The following is a 23,524-nucleotide window of genomic DNA, read 5'->3' on the forward strand; positions in this document are numbered from 1 at the left end:
TTTACTGAAAAAGACTTTAATGTGGTTAATATTTGAACTTCCACCAAAGTGGAAGGGCTGGGGAGCCCTCAGTGTGCTGGGCCAGTCCCAGAGGCTGTTCCCATGGCAACCGCTGGCAGGCCCTCCTCCCAGGGCACTCCAAGCCTGAGTTTCAATAAATACAGTGCAAAGAAGTCTGGTCTCTAAGCTGAGGAGACCAAGGTGTGAGGTGCCAGAGAGGGTGTGTTGTGTTGTCTGTGAACACACACGTGCACTGTCCAGCATATGCACCTAGGATCATGTGCATGCACACAGCACCCTCAGATGGCCTCACATCACACACCCCTCACGTCCACGCGGGTGCACACACACACACACACACACACACACACCTTTTCTTCCAGCACATAGGAAATTGAACATATAAACCTTCCTTACAGACACACAAGAGATTATGTACACGCGCGCCTTTCTCTCAGCCTTTGGCTAGGAGCTTGGAACTTGGGGTGTCCCCTCTTGGCTCAGAGGAGTGGGAACAGGGTGGTTCTTCCTGGGCATGGCCAGGGTGAGCCCCAGTCTAGGGGCTTGGCATGGTGGTGTTGGTCAGGCTGGGCAGGCAGCGGGCTGTGGTGTTGGTTAACTGTGCCCAGGAGGGGAAGGAGTGCAGGTCGAAGATAGGCATGCTCCAGCTGTTGATGGCCAGTGTGATGACCAGGACCCCAATGATGTTGAGCAGGAATCCTGCCTGGGCCTGGAGGGAGGAGAGTCAGTTTGGCTAAGCAGGGGCCAGGCTGGGCCGCCCCTAAGCCTCTGGGTGTTCAGGGGTGCATAGGAGCCCTTCCACCAGCAAAATTCTCTCTGGGAAGTCCTTCCTTTGGCCTAACTGTGCCCAGTGCTGTGGTAGGTGCTGGCCCCACCAATTGAGATTAAGTCCCCGCTTCGTGGGCTTGCAGCCTGGCATTCCAGACGCGGCAGGGCAAGACCTCGGAGCTGGCCTCATCTGCAGCATAGCCACAGCCTTTGCCCCTTGCTTTACTCCCAGTGCTATCAGGGAAAAGGGGCGCTCCTGCCGAGCTCCCAGGGCCCTGGGCTTGTTCTCTCTGAGCTCAGCTCCCTGAGTGTGGGTGCCTGACACCTTGGAGCCTTCCTCATCTTCCCCGCCCACTTCCCTCCCTCTCACATAGCGGGGGGCTGGCACAGCCTGAAGATGCTGCCACTGAGAGGTCATGTCCCAACCTCCCCCACGGCACCTTCACCCCAGATGAGGGCCCACTCAACTCTAAGGCTCTCAGTGGCTTTAAGCTGCTTTGTGGTTCACCAAGATGGAAAGTCAGAGCAGGAAGGAGGGATGAGGCATTCAAGCCTCCCTGCCACTCACCATATCCAACACTCTGAGGCCCCCAAAAGAGAAGACGATGGCATTGGGTGGGGTGGCCACAGGCAGCATGAAGGCCAGGGAGGCGGCCAGAGTGCAGGGGAGCATGACGTAGAGAGGATGGAGGCAGATGGCTTGAGCCTGGATGGGAGGCAGTGGGCAGAGTTAGCCTTGGTCGCCATCCTGCAGGGGAGGCATGGCCCCCAGTTCTCCTGCTTCCCCTCTCTGGGGGGCAACCCCTGCACCCCCACACACTCTCTGGTCATGAACCCACCACTTCTCCCAGAAGGCACTGGGTGACCTGGGAAGGGCCTCTTGACCTCTCTGGAGGGAATGAGTGTGTCAGCCTGCCTCGTGGGGTGTGGTGAGGGGAGGGGCCCATAAAACGGATCTCAAAGGGGCTCTGGGGGTGTCATCAAAGGCTGCAGGAACACGCCTGGGGAAGAAGGGGCTGGGGACGCTTCGGGGAGCAATTTCACCCTGTCACCTCAGGAATGACCAGAACAGGAACTGGGGTGGGGAGGTAGGTGAGGCCACCAGAATCCCCATCAGGATACTCCAGGGGTGACATCACCAGGGAAAGGGTGAGTCAGGGGCCAGAGCACCTTGGGGTGCAAGGTGGCTCAAGAGCCTAGAGAAGGATGGATGCTCAGGGGTCCTCTTCAGGGAAAGAGGAGGTACAAAGACAGGTCACTCTGCCCAGCAGGCAGAACCTCTGGTGGGGCAGGCAGGAGGGCTGCCTGGAGGAGGTGTTTCTGAGGGCCAGCTCACCATGGAGGCTAAGATGGGCAGGAAGATCGTAGTGGTGGCCACGTTGCTAGTGCACTCAGTGAAGGTGGCCACGATGAGGCAGAGGATGAAGGCGATGGCTGGAGATGGCACACTCTTCAGTGGGGTCAGCTTGTTTCCCAGCCAGTCTGACAGGCCCGATCGCTGTGGGCAGAGCAGGATGGCGTGTGAGAGGCAAGGCTGCCTGGGCCCCCGAGTCCTCCGCCAAGGCTCTGGGAGGATCCCACTCCTGCTCACACGTCCCTGGTATTCAGAGTCAAAGGCAGCTCTAGAGGGATGACAGGACCCAGCTAAGACCAAGGGATGCCCTTTCCTGCTCTTGAAGAATAGTTGGGTGTGGGAAGAAGGGTCAGATGAGGAATTAGGAGAGGGGGCCAAAGGGCCTTCTCGGGAACCTTGGAGCCTGATGGGAGCAAAAATCTTTGACCGCACCTACTCCTGCCTTCCTGACCCCTCTCAGGAGGTCCCTGGATAACCTTAGCCCTCTTCCTGCCCCTTCCAGTCCAGTGGCTCGGAGCAGAGGGGACCTTGCTCCTGGCAGGGAGGGAAAGCTGGGGGAGGACCCTGCTAGAGGCTGGAAGAGGGTGATGGGAGGATGGGGACAGAGCAGCTCCGAGGTCTTGCCCTGCCGCGTCTGGAATGCCAGGCTGCAAGCCCACGAAGCGGGGACTTAATCTCGCTTGGTGGGGCCAGCACCTACCACAGCACTGGGCACAGTCAGTGGATGACCATGCCGCAGACCCGGGAGTCCCCTGCATCCATCCCTGACCTGAGCAGCTGCCTCCTGTTTGAGCCAGAACATGGAGGACCGGGGATGCCTTGTCAGGGATTTCCCTCTTTTGGACGGAGGCTCTGGGAAAAGATGTTCTGGTCCCCAGAGCTTGAGTGGGTGTGATCATGGTGCCCCCTGGTGGCTGCGGCGGGCAGACCGTGTCAACACAACCCCAACTACTTCAGTGGGGACGTTACGGCTTGCTCTTTCTGGCAGGGGGCGAGGGCCTGGGGTGGGATGGCATTTGTCTCTGGGAACTGGCCCCGCCCACCAGGGACTTCCACCTTCCCTTGGACTTTGAGAGCTGAACTAAGGAGAGGTCTCTAGGGCTTGTGCTTCTTCCTCCCTCCTGGGGGCTCTAACCTAAGTCCCCAGCTGCTGCAAAGGCTCTGCCCACCCGTGGGGACTCCTACAGGGCGACCAGGTCTCCCCTCTGTGGGACAGAAGCAAGACCCCCTCTCTCCCTGCCGCAGAGTCTCCTTCACGTTGGGGAAAAGAAAGACACAGGAGCGAGGAGGGGGCCGGGGGCCTCTCACCTCACTGCCCTTGGCCAGGGCATAGCCACCACCCAGCAAGAGCACGATATTCCAGGGCATCTTCTGGTTCACTGTCTTCCAATTGAGGAGGGCAGGAGGGGCCTTCAGCTTTCCTGGGTTTTCTACTCCCCAGGCAGAGAAGGATGGGTCACCAAAGAACACACAGGCCTTTCGGCTCTCCACTTGGGGGCTCCCTGTGTGGGTCCCTTTTGGAGCTTAACGCATGCAGGAGGGGACCCTGAGTTCTGCAACATCTCAACTTTGTCCCCAAGTCCCTGCGCCCTTGGCAAGTCGCTCCAGCCTTTCTGGGCTTTGCCTACTCCTGTCAAATGTGGTGGAAGGTACCTTACATACTTGAAGGCAGGGGCTGCCCAGAGACCCTTCCCTGCCCCAGTCCAGGTGCTTACCTGGGTCCTGGGTCAGCCCTGGGAACTTGGAAGGTATGATGAACATAATTATGCCGATGAAGATGGCCACTGTCCCATCGGACAACATGCTGTAGAGGGTGCAGGGAGGGCTGGCTTAGCGGCTTGGGGCTGCTCAGGGCTGTGGGGTTGAGGGTGGTAGAGCCCTCCCGAAGACAAGCCTGGGGAACCCTCATCCCCCACCAGGCGTTACCTCCTGTTCTGCACTGGAGACCTACACCCTTCCCTCCTCCCCAGCATGTGAGCCCCAGACGTGTCCTCCTCCCATTCCCTGCAACTCTCACCTCTCCCCTTTGGCATTGGGAAAAGCCACGTTGCCCCAGCCAAGAAAAAAGCCCGGCTCCCGGGTGAACCAGAGCAGCACCAGGATGACAAACAGGATGCTGACCGCCTTTTCTGCGAAGGTCATGGGGCCCAGCAGCCTGTGCTCCATCTGGATGACGCCGTAGGCTGCCTGCTGTCGTTCCTGCATGTTTTCCCCAAAGCCAAAGTTCTTCCGGAAGCTGTAGGCAGAGGGGCGGGGCAGCTCGTGGGGGGCCTGCACCAGGCAGGGAGCAAGGGGCTCAGAGTGCCTAAGACCTAAAGGCTGACGCTCACAAGAGGGCGTCTCAGGGCCATGACCCTCAGGCCCCGGCTCCACCTGAAGTTCTGGAGGAAGAGTAGAAGACTTTTAGGGGTCATAATTTGTGCTTAGCAGGGGGAGCTGGGTTTCGCCATGCTTGGCCCTGCTCCATTGAGCCCCTTTTCCTCCAGGGGTTCTATGGTGCTGAATCCTCCCTTGCCCAGGATGAGGAGGACATAGCAGCTCAGACCTCGGGACCTCTTCCGGCCCTGGCTTACAGCTCTCTTCCTCCAACAGCCTTTGGGAAGTCTTCCTTTCCTCCTCCGCCTGCTCTGGGCATCCCCTGCCAGCCTGAGCCCCACCTGCATTGTCTCAGAGGCACAATGGGCTGCAGCCCACTTCCTTCTGCTGCTGACTTCATTCGTGTTGACATTTAACTTTCCACTTGGGTCAATCTCAAGCTTCCTGCTGGACTGTGAGTTCCTTCATGCTTCACCCATTTTTGACTCCCCCATGGTGCCTGGCACTGTGCTGATCTCTCTTCCACTACCACCTTGCCTTCTGCTAGCCCCCAACTTTCATCCAGCTTCCTTACATTTCCCAAGTGATTTTTCCAAAGTGCAGCAGCAATGCTTAAAAACTTTCAAGGGCTCACCACTGCCTGGGCAGGAAGGGCAAATTATAATTCATATCACAGTAACACTCATACCACGCATACTCCATACGCATGGCAGACATCACTAATCAATCACAGACTTGATACTAACTGAGCCTTAGCAGGTTCTCCCACGATTTTCCAACTTAGAGCTCCAGATAGTGACTGCCAGGAATCCCGGGTTGGAAGTAGGAATGGAATCTACTTATTACTCTTGGCTTCAAGGACAAGGTCCAGATGCTTAGGTGGCACACAGAGCTTCCAGAACAATCCCCTGCCTACTTCTCTAGCTTCATGACCTGATGCTCCTTTTTGCTGTTTGTGTTTTAGCCTCGAGAACTAGAGTTCTCCTGAACACATCATGTCCTTTCTTGTCTCTGTGCTTTGTGTAAACTGCTCCTGCTGCCTGGAATGTCTTCACCCGTTTTCTCCCTGGCTGACTTCTAGTCCTGCAAGATTCAGCCAGGCACGCTCTCCTCCAGGGTGTTCTGAAATCTTCACTCACCTGGGCTGAACTAGGCACTCTGTTCTCTGTGCTCCCAGTGCATCTGGGCTTCCCTCTGTCATGGCCCCCACCATATCATCATCCACCTGATGGGCTACAAGGACAGGGCTGTGCCTAGTTCCTTCTAGTATTCAGTGCCTTACTCACCACCTGGGATACAGTAGGAACACAGCAGGTGCTTCTGTAATTAACCATGCTCAGAGTGTGCTCCTAAAGGACGGTGGAGCATTATGGGAAGGGGCATCAAGTGACCTGGTTTGCAGTCCCAGCACTGACAAATCTAGTTGAACCACTTCTGAAGCCTCAGATTGCTCATCTGTGAAATGGGGTAATACTCTGTACCCAGTAATTTGCTCAAATGGAGATCCACGTGCACAGAGGGGCCTTGGAAGGGAGAAGGCTTCTCACTGGGATGGTAATGATATCATTTTCCACATCTGGACATAACTGGAAGCTCCCAGGGCTAAGGGCAGGGACTTTGCCACTTACTTGAATCCCAGAAAGAGAATCTGCAGCCACAGCCAGGCCAGCAGCAGCAAGATGATCATGGTGGGGAAGGCGAAGCTGAACCAGGAGGCGAAGTTCACCACGTTGCCGTTTTCGGGGAAGAGCCTGCAGGAGGGATGTGGGCTGCCGTGTGACATTGCCCCAGAACTGTCCAGCCCCATTCACCTGCCAGGGAGTGTGTCGATCCCCCAAGATGCCCCACCCCTTGTCACTCACGAGTTGACCTGGCCTTGCAGCACCAGGTTGGGCGTGGTGCCGGTCAGCGTGGCGATGCCCCCGATGCTGGCAGAGTAGCACACGCACAGGCTCATGCACTGGCTGATGCGGAGATGCTCCTGGCTGTGATGTGTCCTTCCCTTTGGAGGAGCAGACGCGACAGGGAGGGCCTGCCCATTATCTGGAAACAAGGGAGAGCCCAGGTGGGGGCGGGTACAGGGCCAGCTCGGGGGGAACATGGCCTGGGCTGCAAGGGCCTCTGGGGCACCTTATCTGTGAACAGCGCAGACCGGGGCTGGGAGGAGGACAGAGGCTGTCTCCAGGCCTGAGGGGCCCAGCATTCCCCAGAGTCTCGGGCTGGGAGTGCTCTCGGCCACCATCTGGTCTGACCTCTCTCTTGAGAGAAGAAAGGAGGATGATCCGAACCACACAGGAAGAATGGCGCCTAGGCCTTGGACTGTCCACCTACACTCCAGCTGTCTTATTGCTACGGTGACCAAGCATCTTGGTTTGCCCAGGGATGAGGGGTTTCTAACACAGGGGACTTGACATTAAAAAAAATGTTTTTTAATAAAAAGTTAAAAAAAAATTTTTTTTAAATAAAAAGAGATGGGGTTTCCCACGTTGGCCAGGTTGGTCTTGAACTGCTAACCTCAGGTGACCCTCCCGCCTCGGCCTCCCAAAATGCTGGGATTACAAGCTTGAGCCACTGTGCCTGGTGGGGACTTGACATTTTAAGAAAAGGAAAAACAAATTGGTTACTGTCTTTCTTCTCTCCTCAAAGCTCTAAGATGACCATCCCTTGAAACGGACAGACCCTCAGACTCTCTCCAATAACAAAGGGGTTGGGGCAGGGTCTAGACTCCTCTTTCTCACCAAGCTTGGTCACCTCCTTCTGGGGACTTGGCTCCTGGAGCTCAAAGGTGGGGTTGTTGCTGCCCTCGTCGACATCCCCGCTGGCTTGCATGCTGTGAAGCTGGTCCAGAACGGCGTGTGCAATGGGCACCATCATGGCCGAGGTGGCCGTGTTGCTGATCCACATGGACAGGAATGCCGTGACCAGCATGAAGCCCAGGATTAGCCTAGGGACGGGCAGACAGACACACTGCTGTTCCAGCTTCCCTTCAGGGATCGGGTGCATAGAACATCTCCCCAGCAGGTTCTCCCGAGCTGGTGTGAAGGAACTCACAGGGCTGGCCGCACCCCAACGATGAGGAGCACACGGAGGGCGATACGCTTGTGCAGGTTCCAGTGTTCCACCGCGATGGCCACCAGCAGCCCCCCGAGGAACAGGATGTTGGAGTCCTTCAGGTACTCGATGGAGACCTGGCAGGTGGACACATGGCTGAGCAATGGGAAGACCCTGGAGTCTCCCACGGTGCCCCCGAGCTTATGGGATGCGGTCACCGACATTCCCACAGACTGGCATTTCCCTGGTCTCTCAAAACTAGATGGAAATGGTCTTTGAATGATCTGCCATTTAAAAAAAAATTGAATTCCATGTTTTGGAGACAGGGTCTGGCTCTGTTGCCCAGGCTGGAGTGCAGTGGCACAATCACAGCTCACTGCAACCTCCGCCTCCTCGGCTCAAGCCATCCTCTCTCACCTCAGCCTCCCAAGTAGCTGGGACTACAAGCATGCACCACCACGCTGGCTAATTTTTGTACTTTTTGTAGAGACAAGGTTTCACCTTGTTGGGCAGGCTGGTCTCGAACTCCTAAGCTCAAGTGATCTGCTCACCTTGACATCCCAAAGTGCTGGAATTACAGGCATGAGCCACCATGCCCGGCCTGGATTATCTGCCATTTAGTATCAACCAGATTCCCCTCTTTTTGCCAAACTCGCTTTATCTCCCTTTAGGAACAATTAATTGGGAGATAATCTACTGTGATTCGAGTTTCAAGCCATGGACTGTGAGATAGATAATTTAGTGCTGTTTCTAAAAACTAGACAGCAGTTCTCAAACTGTGGTCCCTGGGCCAGCATCATCACCGTCACCTGGAACTTGTTAGAAATAAAATGCTTAGGCCCCACTCCAGATCTACCGAATCGGAAACTCTGGACCTAGCCGTTTGTGTTTTCACCAGCCCTCCGGGTGACTCCGCTGCTATTCAAGTTCCAGAGCCACTGAACTAGAAGCATACGAGTGTGTTAGCTGGCCTTCAGTTCGCTATGCCTTCCACCTTTCACCTAAGGCTGGTTAATCACTCTCACTCTGAACGAATTCTCCGCACCCCTCCCCACCCCAGCCCGCAGCGTTCTAGCTGACTTCTTCCTCATGCAGAGGCAGGAACCCCTCATCCATGTGCCCTGCCTATGATGAGGCTTTCTTAGTCAACAAGATCTGAGGGAACCCAACCCCCCACCAGCCGCCTGCATTGCCCAGAATGCTTTCTCCTATGGATGGGGGCTCACCTCAGAGGCATCCACAATGCCCATCATAGGGAACAGGACAAGGGGGAAGAGGGCGGTGACAGCCAGGGGCAGGGCCTCAGTGCACCAGAAGAGCGCCATGAGGATGATGGTGTACGCGCAGTAGGCCTCCTGCAGGGGGGAGGGAAGTGGCAGAGCTGTTAGAGGGGGCTGGCCTGTGTCCCAGAGCCATGCCACCTCCTGTCCCTCAGACAAACCAGGCCATTCGTAACTGCCTGGGGAGAGCCTGTGACACCCACAGTCATTGATTCCCAAGCCCAAGGTCTCTTTTCAAAATGCAAATAAAAAACAAAGCAAGGCACCAGTATCACCTTGTCTTTGGCCTTGGGGAGCCCGGACGTGATAGGCCAGCCACATGGGAGAGTCTGGAGTTTGTTACCAGTCCCCTTCCAGCACAAGGGGATTGCAGGGGGCCCAGTTGAGGGTCCCAAGATGAGATAGGGGCTGCCAGAAGAAGGAGCGGGAGCTGGGCCACGTGAACCTTTGCCTGGCACCCTGGCCTTTCCCGGCTCTTATCACAACTTGCAAGATATGTTTATTTGTTGGATATTTAGTCTTTGTTCCCTCTGCTAGGAGTGAGCTCTCCATCAGGCAGAGTCGGTCTTGTGGCATCTGGATCCTTGGAGCTCAGGACTCAGCAGGCTTTGGAGCAGATCTTGTCTGAATGAATGATTCATTGGAGAGTTTTGGGAATGGTGGGGGATCTCCTTTCTAGCAATCCTGGTGTGGCTGCCGCATGACACAACTCCAGAGGCGCAATTTACATTTATAGGCTCTGTGAAGTTTCCCCCAAGATGCTTGTGCTGTGCAGGGAATTGTGGGGCAACGCTGAGTCATAGTCTTGTGAGCCTTTGGGTACCAGAGGTCCCCCTTTCCTACATGAAGCCCCCAAGACTAGAGAAGCCTGACCTCAGGCCTCGAAAGGGAGCTGGGGCAGGAATGGAGGCTCACTCTCCTTGATAGAGCCTCTCCCAGCGCTGGGGAATCATTAGCCAGGAGGCTTCCCGGCTGGAGAATCATTAGCCAGGAGAGGGCACCCGTATCCCCTCTTCAGGGGCTGGGCACCTTCCCACTCTTTGTTTGCCAAGGGAAGGGCCCCCATGCTGGGGTTTGTTGGACAATGCGGCTAGGGAGCCCCTCCTCCCTTAACCAACCCTATCGCCCTCTCATTTTTTCTCCACCTGGTACAGGCTGAGCTCACCCATTGGAACCTCACACCCTTAGTACCCTAAAGCTTGGGAAGGGTCCCTGGGGTGGGAGTAGGAGGTGGCCTGGGGAAAGAGCCAGCTGCCGTTTATTGATCAATTCTTAGGAATTTAGTATTGTCATTTTTGTGGTTTCGTGAAAACCTACCAGGCATTAAGATGGGTGTGGTGGTCTCACCTTATAGACAAGGTCAGAGGGTAAATGGCTGCTCAAGGTCACAGAACTATTACAGTAAGTGGCAGAGCCAGGAAGGAACTCAGATAAGGCATTGGGATTGTGTAACTTTCAAGCACGACCTAAGAGCATTCCCCTTGTAGTCTTTGTGAATAGTTTCCCAATAATTGTTAAGTGTGTAGCCTACACAGCTGCCCAGCCGCACACCAGCCCCACCAAGTCTGTCTGAAGCCAAGCTCTCTTTCCACCAAACCTCTACTACTTCTTGTCATCCCAGACATAAACTCATCAGCTCCAGGAGTGGGGTCATTTGACCCTCGACCAGAGAAACCCAGTCCCCCTCTTTCCCCCAGCAGGATTCTGCTGATGCTGGTGTCTCCTTACCCGCAATGATTGAATGGCCAGTTACCCTCCCCTTAACAAAGGACAGGCCAACCCTCCTGGACCCTGGTGTCCTCTACCCTGTCCACCTAGAACTCTCTGGTCAGAGACAAGGAAGGGGGTTGGGGTGGTGCTCACTCTGCTGATTCGAGAAGAAATTTCTGTAGAAGTATCAGAGGATGACTCTGTGCCAGGTATCATGTTCTATGTGCTTCAAATGCTTTTATTTTTTTTTATTTTTTTATTTTTATTTTTTTGAGACGGAGTTTCGCTCTTGTTACCCAGGCTGGAGTGCAATGGCGCGATCTCGGCTCACCGCAACCTCCGCCTCCTGGGCTCAGGCAATTCTCCTGCCTCAGCCTCCTGAGTAGCTGGGATTACAGGCATGCACCACCACACCCAGCTAGTTTTTTTGTATTTTTAGTAGAGACGGGGTTTCACCATGTTGACCAGGATGGTCTCGATCTTTCGACCTCGTGATCCACCCGCCTCGGCCTCCCAAAGTGCTGGGATTACAGGCTTGAGCCACCGCGCCCGGCCTCAAATGCTTTTAAAAATTGCATTTAGTTGCTCTCAGAGGTAATAACTATTGTTCCCATTTCACAGTTGAAAAAAGAAAGGAGTAAATACATTTCAAAAATGCCTCAAAGTCACACACATAGTAAGTGGAGAAACCAGGCCACCTGGTTCCCCAGCTCCAGCTTTCACCTGTTATCCTGAGCATGATCACTTGCATTTGTGGGTGTCCTCAGCTTCGGGCTCCCTGTGACTGGTGGGGTGTAGGGAAAATGAGCTGGGACTCTGAATCCAGAGCTATCTTCCCAGGGCCTGCCACTTCCTGTGGCTGGGCTCTGTTAAGTCACGTCACTTTGAGACCCCATTTCCATACTCCAAGGGAGCAACAGACTGGGCATGGTGGCTCACGCCTGTAATTCCAACACTTTGGGAGGCTAAGGCGGGCAGATCACTTGAGTAAAGGAGATCGAGACCAGCCTCGGCAACACGGCAAAACCCAGTCTCTAGTGAAAATACAAAAAATTAGCTGGGTGTGGTGGTGGGCACCTGGAGTCCCAGCTACTTAGGAGGCTGAGGTGGCAAAACCATCTGAGCCAGAAGGTTGAGGCTGCAGAGACCTGAGATCACACCACTGCACTACCGCAATCTGGGCAACTGGAGTGAGACTCTGTATAAAAAAAAAAAAAAAAAAAAAAAAAAAAAAAAAAAAGGTCAGACTCACCGGTGTGTTTAATACATGGCTCCTTTCCCCTCTATGTTTCTGATGGATCTCCCTCTATCTATGGATCAAAACCCAAGACCTGTTCCAAAGTTCCATCCAGAAGCCTTCATTAACCTTAGTGGCTTTGGCACTGTGTCCCCGTCCCACCTCCTGGGCAGCCTGTCAAGCTGGAGCACAACTCGCTGACTTGTTCTTCCTGCATCATGAGATTCTTAACTGGGGCATGGAATTCCGAGGATCCACGAAGTTAAATGGGGAAAACTATCACCTATTCACTAACATCGAACTAAGGTTATGAACATGGGGAACAGAATCATAGTGCTATTAGTGATGTTGTTGCTGACTTCCTCACAGATACCTGACGGTGGCTATCAGCTGTTAGATTCCAATCCAGTTGTTGCAGTTACCTCAGAATATGTCTTGACATTCTGTTTACCTCCATCATTATTTTGAAATTTTGGTAGTTATTATGCATTAGATCTTATCTAATGCACCAGTAAGGAAGCACATCTATTTCTGAGCTGGAATTTATTTTTCCATCTTTCGATACCTGTATTCAAAATAATGTTTATTTGTCATCCCATGCTTTTTTTTTTTTTTTGAGACGGAGTTTCACTCTTGTTACCCAGGCTGGAGTGCAATGGCGCGATCTCGGCTCACTGCAACCTCTGCCTCCTGGGTTCAGGCAATTCTCCTACCTCAGCCTCCTGAGTAGGTGGGACTACAGGCTCGTGCCACCATCCCTAGCTAATTTTTGTATTTTTAGTAGAGACGGGGTTTCACCAAGTTGACCAGGAAGGTCTCGATCTCTTGACCTTGTGATCCATCCATCTCGGCCTCCCAAAGCGCTGGGATTATAGACATGAGCCACCGTGCCTGTCCAATCCCATGCATTTTCTTTTGTACATTTCATTTCTTATTTTTTTAATTAAAAAAAATTTTTTTTTGAGATGGAGTCTCATCCTGTCGCCCAGGCTGGAGTGCAACGGTGCAATTTCCGCTCACTGCAACTTCCACCTCCCAGATTCAAGTGATTCTTCTGCATCAGCCTCCAGAGTAGCTGGGATTACAGGTGCACACCACCACGCCCAGCCAATTTTTTGTATCTTGAGTAGAGACGGGGTTTCACCATGTTGGCCAGCTTGGTCTTGAACTCCTGACCTCAGATAATCCACCTGCGTTGGCCTCCCAAAGTGCTAGGATTACAGGCATGAGCCACCACACCCAGACTATATATTTTTTTTAGAGACAGGGTCTTGCTCTGTTTCCCAGACTGAAGTGGATGGTGTGATCATCGCTCAATGCAGCCTCCAACTGCTGGGCACAGGCAATTCTTCCACCTCAGCCTCCCAAATAGCTGTGACTACAGGCATGTGCCACAATGCCCATCTCTCTTTCTCTTTCTCTCTCTCTCTCTCTTTTTTTTTTTTTTGTAGAGATGGATCTTGCTTTGTTGCCCAGGCTGGTCTTTAACTATTGGCTTCAAGTGATCCTCCCACTTCAGCCTCCCAAAGTGCTGGGATTACAGATGTGAGCCACTGTGCCTGGCCTGTGCATTTCAAAGTAATTTTCTGAACAGGGCAGAACCAAGACTCTGGGAGGTCTGGCATTGCCTTGTTGACAGTTGCTGACGCTTAGGTGGTTTGGGTTTGAGACTGAGGAGCTTTCAGGGTTCTCAGAGGCCCCCTGGGTCAGGTCCCAGCCTCTTAGCACTCCCTCAGGGTAGAGCCCTAGGGGTCTTTTCTTCTTAGGCACACAGTATGTCCAATTACAAGGTCAGTATCCCAGTTCTAGAAGTGGGGATTTGGGGATCAGCCCTATCCTTCCAGGTCACTCTAGTGCTCTCTGCCTTGCAGCCCAGCTCTATGGAACCTAGGCCAGCCCAGCCCAATGGACAGCCTATGGCATGGGACTCCGCTGGTTTACACGCTGGCTGACCACTGGCAGCTCCCAGGGCTGCTGCCTTGCACAAGTCCAGGGCACCATTCTCATATGGAGTTGTTCAGGGCACAGCCTGCACCACAGTCCCTGGTGGCCCCTCCCTGGACCTCAGAAACTGGTAGGGAAGAGTTTTCTCCTGGTGGCGAATGCTCTTTCTGCCTCTATCCCTGCCTCCTTCTTCCCCAGGCCAGCAGGGTAGTTGTTCCCCAGCTCTGTCCTTTGACTGTAGCAGCTACTCTCCTCTTAGGATCTGTTTATGGGCTCCTGAGGACAGGAGCTGAGCCTTTCACCTCTGTGACTCCAGCCTGTCGCTCTTTTGCAGGTGCTGGCCTGGTCTGCAAAGACTCCTTTCCCACTAGTGTCACCCCCACACCCAAGGAAGTCACCCCATTCAGATCCTCACTCTTCTCCATACAACAGGCAGTCTCTGTGATTGGAAGCGCACAGAGGGCAGGCCCTGGGCCTCCTGGTTGTTCATCAGCCACTCATTCCACAAATACCCTCTCTGGGCCAGGCACCCAGTTCTGCTGGGTGCTCCCATTTATTTCTCTGTAGCCCTGGACCACTAGCCTAGTCCAAATCTCAGCAAGACCTCTGCAGAAGCCTCCTTATTCATCTCCCAGCTTCCTCTCTTGCCCCTGAAATCCTCTCTACTTGCTGTAGCCAGAGTGATCTCGAGGCACTTCTGTTTAATTTCCATCCCCCTCCCCAGCATACACCCACTCACCTCAACGCAGCTCACATCCCTTCAGTGGCTTCCTGGTGCTTTCAGGAGCCTAAGTTTAGGGTTGGTCTGCGCCTCATGTCTTGACACTCTCCCCCTTACTCTCTCTGTTCTGGCCATCCCATCCCTCTGTGGATACCTCACATACCGTGTCCTACTTCTGTCCACAGGGCCTCTGCACACGACCTCCTCTTTCTGGACCTCTCTTCCCTCTCGACTTTGCCTAGTTGATATCTACTGGTTCTTGAGATCTCAGCTCAAATCTTCATTTTTCAGGCTGGCTTCCAGGTTGGGATAGCGTTCCCATTTTTCACACTAACTCCCTGGACCTCTTCTGCACAGCGCTCATCATAGTCTGCAATTAAACATTTAGTTTTAGGGACTAAATGATGAGTATCAATCTTTGTTGTCAGACCTTCCCCTCCAGCGAGCAGGGTGCAAGTCTGTTTCCACTCACCCCAGCGGGGTGCCTGGCATTTCCATAGCAGAGGTGACACTCTGGATGAATGGGTGAATGAACGTAGGTCCTAGGGATACAGGCATGAGTCAGGCCCAGCACTGGCTCTCGGGGAGTCTGAGTGCCTGTGTGACTGGCCTGAAGGCAGAGCTGCTTGCAAAGATAGGGGTGAACAGAAGACAGAAACCCCCAGAGGGGCTTCTAAACCTTAAACCTGGCAGCTTGTTTCTTCTGTGGTGAAAAAGCACATGTCCAGGGCATGGGGTGCTGAGTGCTGAGCCCCTGCTTTACTGCTGTGTGTCCTTGGGCAAGTTAATTTCTCTCAGCTTTTCTGGTAAGAAACATCAGGCACTTGCAGTTGTAAACACATTTATCTCCACTATGCAAATGGGGATAAGAGAAACACCCACCCAGCAGGGTTACTATAAGGATTAAGAGAACAAACAAATGTAGGAATAAGGGTTTTAAAAAATTAATTGATTAACTTTTTTTTTTTTTTTAAGACAGAGTCTCACTCTGTTACCCAGGCTGGAGTGCAGTGGTGTGATCACAGCTCACTACAGCCTCGACTTCCTGGGCTCAAGTGATCCTCCTGCCTCAGCTTCCTGAGTATCTGGTAGTACAGGCAGGTGCCACCACACCCAGATAACTAAAACAAAAAAAAAATTTTTTTTTTTTTTTTAGAGATGAGGGTCTCACTATATTGCCCAGGCTGGTCTTGAACTCCTGGGCTCAAGGAATCCTCTCATCGCAGCCTTCCAGAACACTGGGATTATAGGTGTGAGCCACTGCACCTGGTCAGGAATTAGTTTTAAAGCATCGCAGCCTGGGAGCATGCAGCAGGGTTGGTGCTGGGAGAGAAATGTGCCCCTGGGCTTCCAGGGAAATCAGAGAGGATACATGAGGCACAGATGGAAGTGAAGGTGCCAAGGAGTCCAGGGCAGACTCTGGACCCAGGGTGTGTGGCAGGCGTGGGACCTGTGGACATCCTGGCCTCTGTCACTGGCACGGTACAGCTTATGACTGTCAGGCAGCAGCAGATGTGCCCACCGTCTCAGAGGTGTCACACCTTATTCCCCCTGGTGATTGAAGTTTAACCCAAGGGTGGGGACGGGCTGGCACATGGGAGACACTCCCACTGCCCCTCTGCCCCTAGCAAGTGGGCGTGCTGCTGGCAGTGAGCAGTCCCGGGTCTCAGGAGCAAGGCGAGGCACTGGATGGCAGCCTGCCAAGCACCTGTAAAGCAGAGACCAGAATGCAGCTCAGAGGGGAAGGGGCCCCATCCCTGAGCCTCCTTTTGTCTGGGCTGAGGAAGGCTTCCAGAGGGGGAAACTTGAGCAGGTATTGAGGGGTGAGTAGGAGTTCAGTTAGTGGACAAAGGGGCTTGGGGTGAGGGAGTAAATGTAGAACGGAATGAGACATAAAAGATCAAGATGCATTCTTGGAAAGAGCCTTGTCTGCCCTGAGCGGAATCTAGAACTTTGTCTGGAAGACAGCGGAGAAGAAGGGAGAAGGCCTCAAAGAGTTTTTTTTTTTTTTTTTTTTTTTTCTTTGGCGCCCGAACAGGGACCTGAAGGCCTCAAAGAGTTTTAAGCAGAGAGAGAGTGGCATAGTCAGACTGGTGGTTTAATAAAAGATTACACAGATACTACCATATGCAGTTTAAAAAAGTCACGTGCAAGTATTTGTATACACTTAGGGAAATTTCTGTTGTAGGGGTTCGTACATTTTTTTGGTACTAGAATCCCCTTGGCAGCCTGATGAAGCATTCCAGTGTCTTAAAATAATGTTTTTAAATGCACTAAATAAAATACCTAAAAAGGAAACCAATTTTACTGAAATACAGCTATTAGGCCGGGTGCAGTGGCTCACACCTGTAATCTCAGCACTTTGGGAGGCTGAGGCGGGGGGATTGCTTGAGCCCAGGAGTTCAAGACCAGCTTAGGCAACAGGCAAAACCCCATCTCTACTAAAAATACTAAAAAAAAAAAAAAAAAAAAAAAAACCAAAAAAAAAACCCAAGAAACCAAAAACTTAGCTGGGCATGTTGGCATGTACCTGTAATCGCAGCTACTTGGGAGGCTGAATTGGGGGAATCACCAGAACCTGGGAGGCAGAGGTTGTGGTGAGCTGAGATTGCACCACTGCACTCCAGCCTGGGTGACAGAGTGAGATCCTATCTCAAATAATACTAATGATAATAATAATAAATTAATTTTTTAAAAAACTAAACAAACAAATAAATACAGCTATTAAAATACGAAAAAGTGCTGGGTGCAATGGTGTGTGCCTACTTGGAAGGCTGAGGCAGGAGGATTGCTTGAGCCCAGGAATTTGAGGCCAGCCTGGGCAACACAGTGATACTCCATCTCACAAACCAACAAAAACATGAAAGACTGTTGGGAGATGAAGTCTTTCCCAGGAAGAATAGGCAGATGCCAGATTCCTAATACCTTTGAGGACTGAATATACAAAGGGGACAATGGCCAGTTCATACGTAAAAATATGTTTCACAACTTCCGTAATAACTAGCAGAGATGCCCAACCAGGACCTCTGCAGCAGTGGGCCCTAAACGATCAGGATTTGCTCAGGGACTGCCACTTCCCCCAATTTTTGCCACAAACTCTTTACTCTTACTTCCAACTCAGGACCAACCTAAGAAAGCCAAATATGCCCCCCTAACCAGTCACCTGGGGTGCTACTTGTAGCTGCCCACGGCTTCCCTGCGTCAACAGCCTGCACTGGAGCCTTCCCTTCTGACCATTCTAAAGCTTTCCCATCCCACACCTGCACTGAGGCTGCACGTGACGGCGGTGACTCTTCCTGTCCTTCACTTGTTCTCATTTAGGTGTTCTTCACTGATTTGCATACCTTGATGTGAATGACTTTTTTGCATCGGCTTCTGTGTTAAGAAGCCAAAGGGAACAATGAATTTCTGAGTGCTGGAGAAAACCAAAGTTGGGGGAAGAGTCCTGACATCACAGTCTGGGCCAGGGCCAGCCCTGCCTGTATGCACTGAAGAACAAAACGCAAGCCGGCACCATGACGAACGTGGGATTCCCACGCTCCCCTATGAATCTGATCCTCACAACAGCCCTGAGCCTTGCTGCTGGATCATATCCAGGAAACTTGACTGTTGAGGAGGGTGAGTTACTTTCCCATTCCTGGCCCTCACCTGGCAGGTGGCAATAAGCAGGGACATGATTTAGTAATATGGGGACAAAGCCCAAGTTGGGGCCTCTACCCCAGGGGTCCCCCTGGCCTTTGAGGCTGGCTCCTTCTTCTGATCCTACTTCCAGGTATCCCGGAAGCTAGAAAACCTATCTCTACTCAGCCACAGGCATGGCTATTCCTAGGGACACAGCTCACCACTCTGGTGGGTGACCAGACATGCCACCTGTTGTCTAGGTGGGAACATCTGAGGCCCTCCTGAGCATGACAGCCCATTTGAACAGAGCGATGGAGAAGAAGTGAAGCATCTACATGTGCTCCAGACCAGTCTGTGTTTTCCGGGGAATTCAGACGAGAGGCAAAGGGTGAAGGGAGCACGTGTTTCCTGGGTCCTTGGTGCCAGGCACTCTGTATATGACAACTGCGCTATCTCATCTCATCTTCACAACAGTCCCTTAGAGATGACAGGGTTTGAAGAGGCTTGGTCAGGTCACATGGCTGTACATGCTGCCGAGTGAATTTGAACCCCCACCTGTTTGGCTCCAAAAGCCATGTTTTGTTCACTGGACTCTGCTATCTCAGCTGAGAGCCAAGAAGTCTCAAAAGACAGAGGTCCAAATTCCTTGTATAGGTTTTATGCCAGAAGTGAATCATTTGAGTCCTCTTCTGCCTTTGAGGTTCAGAAACAGCTTGCATTAAGGGTATTTTAATTACACAGATTATTATTTTTTTAGATAAGGACTTGTTCTGACTTAATTATAAATTATTTTTTGAGATGAGTGTCGCTCTGTCATCCAGGCTTGAGTACAGTCTTGTGATCTCAGCTCACTGCAACCTTTACCTCCCAGGTTCAAGTGATTCTCCTGCCTCAGCCTCTTGAGTAGCTGGGATTACAGGTGCCTGCCACCATACTTGGCTAATTTTTGTATTTTTGGTAGCTTTTACCTTGTTGGCCAGGCTGATCTCGAACTCCTGACCTCAAGTGATCCGAACTGCCTTGGCCTCCCAAAGTGCTGGGATTGCAGTCATGAGCCACCGTGCCTGCCCAACAAACAGGCTTTTGAAAGAAATAAATGATCTAACAATGCTTTGAAGTGCACGGCACAATGCTGAGCACATAAAATGTGCTCAGCAAACATCAATATTATTATTATGGACACAAATTTGAACCTAGGCTGGGGCTCCTTCTTCTCCCTTTGGAGGCCAGGGCCATGGGGCTAAGCTTGCTGACTTATTACAGAGAGCAGAGGTTCAACACGGATGCAGGGCTGATCCACGTTGCCCGAATTCCTTCCTTTCTTCATTCAAAAAGTTGGGGAGTTTTTTGTTTGTTTTTTGAGATGGAGTCTTGGTCTGTCACCCAGGCTGGAGTGTAATGGCGTGATCTCAGCTCACTGCAACCTCTGCCTCCTGGGTTCAAGCAATTCTCCTGCCTCAGCCTCCCGAGTAGCTGGGACTACAGGCATGCGTCACTACGATCGACTAATTTTTGTGCTTTTGTAGAGATGGGGTTTCATCATGTTGGCCAGGCTGGTCTCGAACTCCTGACCTCAAATGATCCACCTGCCTTGGCCTCACAAAGTGCTGGGATTACGGGCGTGAGCCACTGTGCCTGGTTTAACAAGTATTTTTTGAACATCTACTTAGTGCCAGGCACTGGGGATTCTGCATGGGACAAGACAAAGTCCCTGCCCTCCTGGAGCTGACATTCTAGTGCAGGAAGCCAGAGAAGAAGTAACAAATAAACAAATAGATAATTTCAGAGCGTGAACACCCTGTGAATAAAAGAACAGGGCTCTTCCCCAAGAATGACTGCGGTTGTTCAGAGAAGGCTTTTCTGAGGAGACGGATGTAAGCTGAACTCTAAGGAATGAGAAGGAGGCATCTGGGGGAATAGTCCAATGTGAGGAGCAGGCGGGGCACAGGGGAGGGAGCCTGGGGAGTCCAGGGCTGAGCCTTGGTGACCCCTGGCTACTCGAAGGGGTTTTATCCTAAGTTTGACAGGAAGCCAGTGTAGAGGTTTCTTTTTGTTTTTTGTTTTTTTCCAAATTAAAGTTGGGGGGGCGGGTGGGTGTCTCTCTATGTTGCCCAGGCTGGTCTCGAACTTCTGGACTCAAGCAATCCTCCCACCTCCGTCTCACAAAGTGCCGGGCTTATAGATGTGAGCCACTGTGCCTGGCCAATGTAGGGTTTTAAGCAGGGTGGGACACATGGGAAATGACCGGGGAGACAGTGGGGTAGGGGAGTGGCTCCATTCAGAGTATTTTGGGGTATCAAGTGAGCAGGACCTTCTGTTGCACGTGGAAGGGAGGGAAGAAGAATCAAGAATGACCTTGAGTGTCTGGCTGTTGCAGCAAGGGAGATGGTTGAAGCATTTCTTGATGCATAAGCCAACTGGAGAAGGGCAGGAAGGGTTTTGATTTGGACGTGAACAAGCATATGCTGCTTACAAAGGAAATATTCGATCGGGAGGTGGCTGGTGTTGATTGGATAACGCAAGTTTAGAGTTAGGGCTGGGGTTACAGATTGAGGACTCATGGGCATGGAGTCGCTTTGTAAAGCAAGAGATGGCTAAGATCAGCTATGGGCAGTGGGGACCCTGGAGAACCTCAGAGTCAGATGGAGAAGGTGTCACCAAAGCCAAGAGAAGACAGCACGGCAAAGATGGGTGACAGCTGTGACCAACGCTGCTGAGGGGTTGAGGAATGTTAGAATGGCCCAGGGTTTGGTCACATGGAAGTTGATGGGATCTGAGTCTTGGAGCTGGGAGCTGACGAAAGAGAAAGCGCCCTTACGATGTAGACAATGTCTTGAGGCTTTCTGTTATGAGAGAGAACGAGAAAGAAGGCAATATCTGGAAGGAGTGAGAGCTGTCGTTTGTTTAAAATGAGCGATATTACAGCACGTCTATATGCGGATGGGGAGATCAGGCAGAAAGGGAAATAATTATCTTGTAGGGGACAATTGCAGGAGCAAAGTCCTTGAAGGGGGCTGGCCTCTCCTAGATGGAACCAGTCAGGATGGGGCCGGCAGCATCTGTGAGCCAGAGGCAGGTAGCAGGGCCGGATATGGTGGTGGGAAGACAAGGCTCCTAACACATCTCAGCCCCACGAAGAGGCCTGGTTTTCCAGCACCGGTTCAGGATTTCCTGGGTGATCTGGGCAAGTGACTGATCTTTCTGGGCTGCACTACCCCAGGGCGAGGGTGAGTGGGAAGAAATCGTAGTGCCTGTCTGGCTTCCCTCCTGGGGTCAACACGCTTGCCCCAGCCTGCTGGAAAAACCCATCTGATGGGTCCCCAGCACTGAGATGCCACTAGCTTTGGCCTGAGATGAAGGTCATCTCAAAGGTCAGCTGCGCCTTGCCACTCACCTGGAGTCAGGGGCCTGGGGGCTGTGCCACCACCATGCCCCTTTAGGATACCATGAGCAAAAAAACTTGCCTCAATTTCCCTATCTGTGACAAGAGGAAGCAAATGTCTCGATGGGCCGTGTTGGAGTGTGGGGGGGCGGGGCAGAAGGCAGCAGGCTGTATGGAGGACAGCACAGGCTTTGGCACCAGATCACACCCCCGGCTCTGAACCTCCCAGCTGTGTGATTTGCCAGAGGCCTACTGACTGTGAAGACTGAGCTTCAAAGCTTTCCTCCTGGACCCTTCCCAAAGCCCCGAGCTAATTTCAGATTCATACTTTTGTGTACTTTTTCTTACAGAGGCGGGCCCAAAGGTGTATAATATCCAAGCTCTGTGAAACTCGGATCTGCCCCGGGACTTTGACTAAGGGACTTAACCTTACTTTCCCCGTCTGTCAAATGGGACGGTCAGGCCTGACCTCTTAAGATGGTGGAAAGGGTTACTGGGTGCCGAGGGCAGGGCAGGCAGTGGGGGCTCAATTTGATGAGAGATGAAGTTAGGACTTCTGCTGGGGGTGGAGGGGGAGGCAGTGATGTCTGGTTGTGTCCAGCTCCGCCTCCATCAGGGGAACAGTTTTTGTGCTGTCCACCTGCAGGGGTCCCGTCTTCCAACTCCCACCCTGCCTCCTCCGCAGACTTAGCCCTTGAAGTCACAGGTGAACTCTTTCTCTTCCTGTTTATGCTCTTAAAGAAGGAGACCGCCTGCATCCCGCTTTCTCCTACTCTCCTGCCATCCCTCTTCACACTGTGCCACTGCTCACCAGCCTTTCCCTCCCCACAGCCAGCCTGTCTCAGCCCCCAAGGAGCCCAGTCCAGGGCTAGGTGGGCACGTAGTAGGCAGACCAGCTCCATCTGCCCCTCCTGCATCTCCTTGATGGAACTGGTTTCCTGTTTCCTAGGACAGTGGGCTGCAAATGCACCTAAGCAATTAACACTGGGCTCCTATGGCTGGATGCCAGGCAAAAGCCTCTTTTGACCTCTTAGCCCTCAGTCTTCAGGAGGACCAGGGGGCGGTAGCCTCACTTCCAGAGCAGGGGCAGTGAGGAGGTTATGCTGGATCCTAAGGATGCTCAACCCTGGTCCAGACAGTCCCTCCCCTGCCCCCTGGAGTTATCTGTGCCCATAACACCAAGTCCTTACCTTACTGGGGATGAGGATGGGCAGAGGCAGCAGGAGAACGGGCAGGAGGAACACGATCAGGTAGGAGCGATAGGCCCACAGGGCCTGCCAGCAGGTGGCCATGGTGTGGACCAGCGAGGGCTGCCACAGCCACTGCCTCCAGGAGCTGGGAAACAGAAGGACCAAAGACGCGGCCGAGCGGGCAGGTGGCTGGGGTAGGCTTATATAAAGCCACTTGAGCGTTAACCATTGACCCACTCTGGCAATCAGAGTGTTTTTGGAGTCAGGGAGGTGACGGTAAGGAGGAGGGACCCACAGGCGGAGTAAAGATCAGGAAGGGAGTGGGAGAGGGAGGGAGGAAAGACCAAGGAATAACAAGCTGCAGGTTCCTTCAAGAAGTTAAGCCCAGCGTTAACTCTTTCTGTCCTTGGAGGCTGCTGAGGGTGGCGCTGGAGGAGCTGGAGAAGGAAGGAGGGTCCCCCAGCCACCCTCCACAGGCAGCTCCCCAAATCCCCTGCACCTGCCCCCCATTTCCTTTCTCCTTTTGTTCTTCCCAAGCCAGGTTCTCAGCTGAGCACTTTATGTGAGAGCCTGGGTGGGGTGGCCCTGCCCTGCCCACAGAGATGCCCTAGGAATTTCCAGTCTAAGACTGTTGGCAGCCAAGGCCTGGAGCATGTCCTCCTCCTCCTCCTTCCAGGTATCGAGGACCATCAGAGTTCCTGGTCCTGACTATGTCTTGTGTGACACTGATCCACTGACTTAACCTCTCAGAATGGTCACTTCCTCGTTCTGCAGTAATATCTTGCTATGGCAAAGCTCAAAGTAGACGACTTATGTATGTTGAGCTTTGAGGCATGGCAGGTGTACAATAAAGATTAGTCTCTTTCGGGCTCTTCCTAGCCCCTTTTATCCCCCAGAAAATATTGTCTCTTGTTTTGGAAACATACTAG

At 52.6% G+C, this 23,524-nt stretch overlaps 1 protein-coding gene across 2 annotated transcripts; it reads right to left on the minus strand.

Moving 5' to 3' along the window:
• On the minus strand, positions 1-22,764 carry SLC13A2 (solute carrier family 13 member 2). 2 transcript variants are annotated; one of them, XM_010342037.3, is made up of 12 exons: positions 22,596-22,764; positions 8,737-8,865; positions 7,511-7,647; positions 7,198-7,403; positions 6,322-6,502; positions 6,088-6,210; positions 4,161-4,379; positions 3,859-3,947; positions 3,452-3,573; positions 2,126-2,287; positions 1,358-1,495; positions 1-730 (listed from the first exon to the last, which is right to left on the minus strand). In XM_010342037.3, the coding sequence occupies exons 1-12, from the start codon at positions 22,695-22,697 to the stop codon at positions 557-559; spliced, it is 1,782 nt and encodes a 593-aa protein (XP_010340339.1). In that variant the 5' UTR covers positions 22,698-22,764; the 3' UTR covers positions 1-556. The 2 variants fall into 2 exon arrangements, with proteins under 2 accessions (XP_010340339.1, XP_039332839.1); XM_039476905.2 differs by lacking the exon at positions 22,596-22,764 and adding an exon at positions 14,566-20,034.
• Positions 22,765-23,524: the final 760 nt, after the last annotated feature.

The sequence above is a fragment of the Saimiri boliviensis genome, chromosome 17, assembly GCF_048565385.1.
Source record: "Saimiri boliviensis isolate mSaiBol1 chromosome 17, mSaiBol1.pri, whole genome shotgun sequence".
Taxonomy (NCBI): Eukaryota; Metazoa; Chordata; class Mammalia; order Primates; family Cebidae; genus Saimiri; species Saimiri boliviensis.

Excerpts from the sequence above, each read along its gene's own strand:
- SLC13A2 (XM_010342037.3), bottom strand. The coding sequence starts at position 22,697 with ATGGCCACCTGCTGGCAGGCCCTGTGGGCCTATCGCTCCTACCTGATC. Across the intron at positions 8,866-22,595 it reads CCATCCTCATCCCCAGTAAG|GAGGCCTACTGCGCGTACAC; the intron begins GTAAGGACTTGG and ends TCCCCCCTGCAG. Across the intron at positions 731-1,357 it reads GCCTCAGAGTGTTGGATATG|GCCCAGGCAGGATTCCTGCT; the intron begins GTGAGTGGCAGG and ends TCCTCCCTCCAG.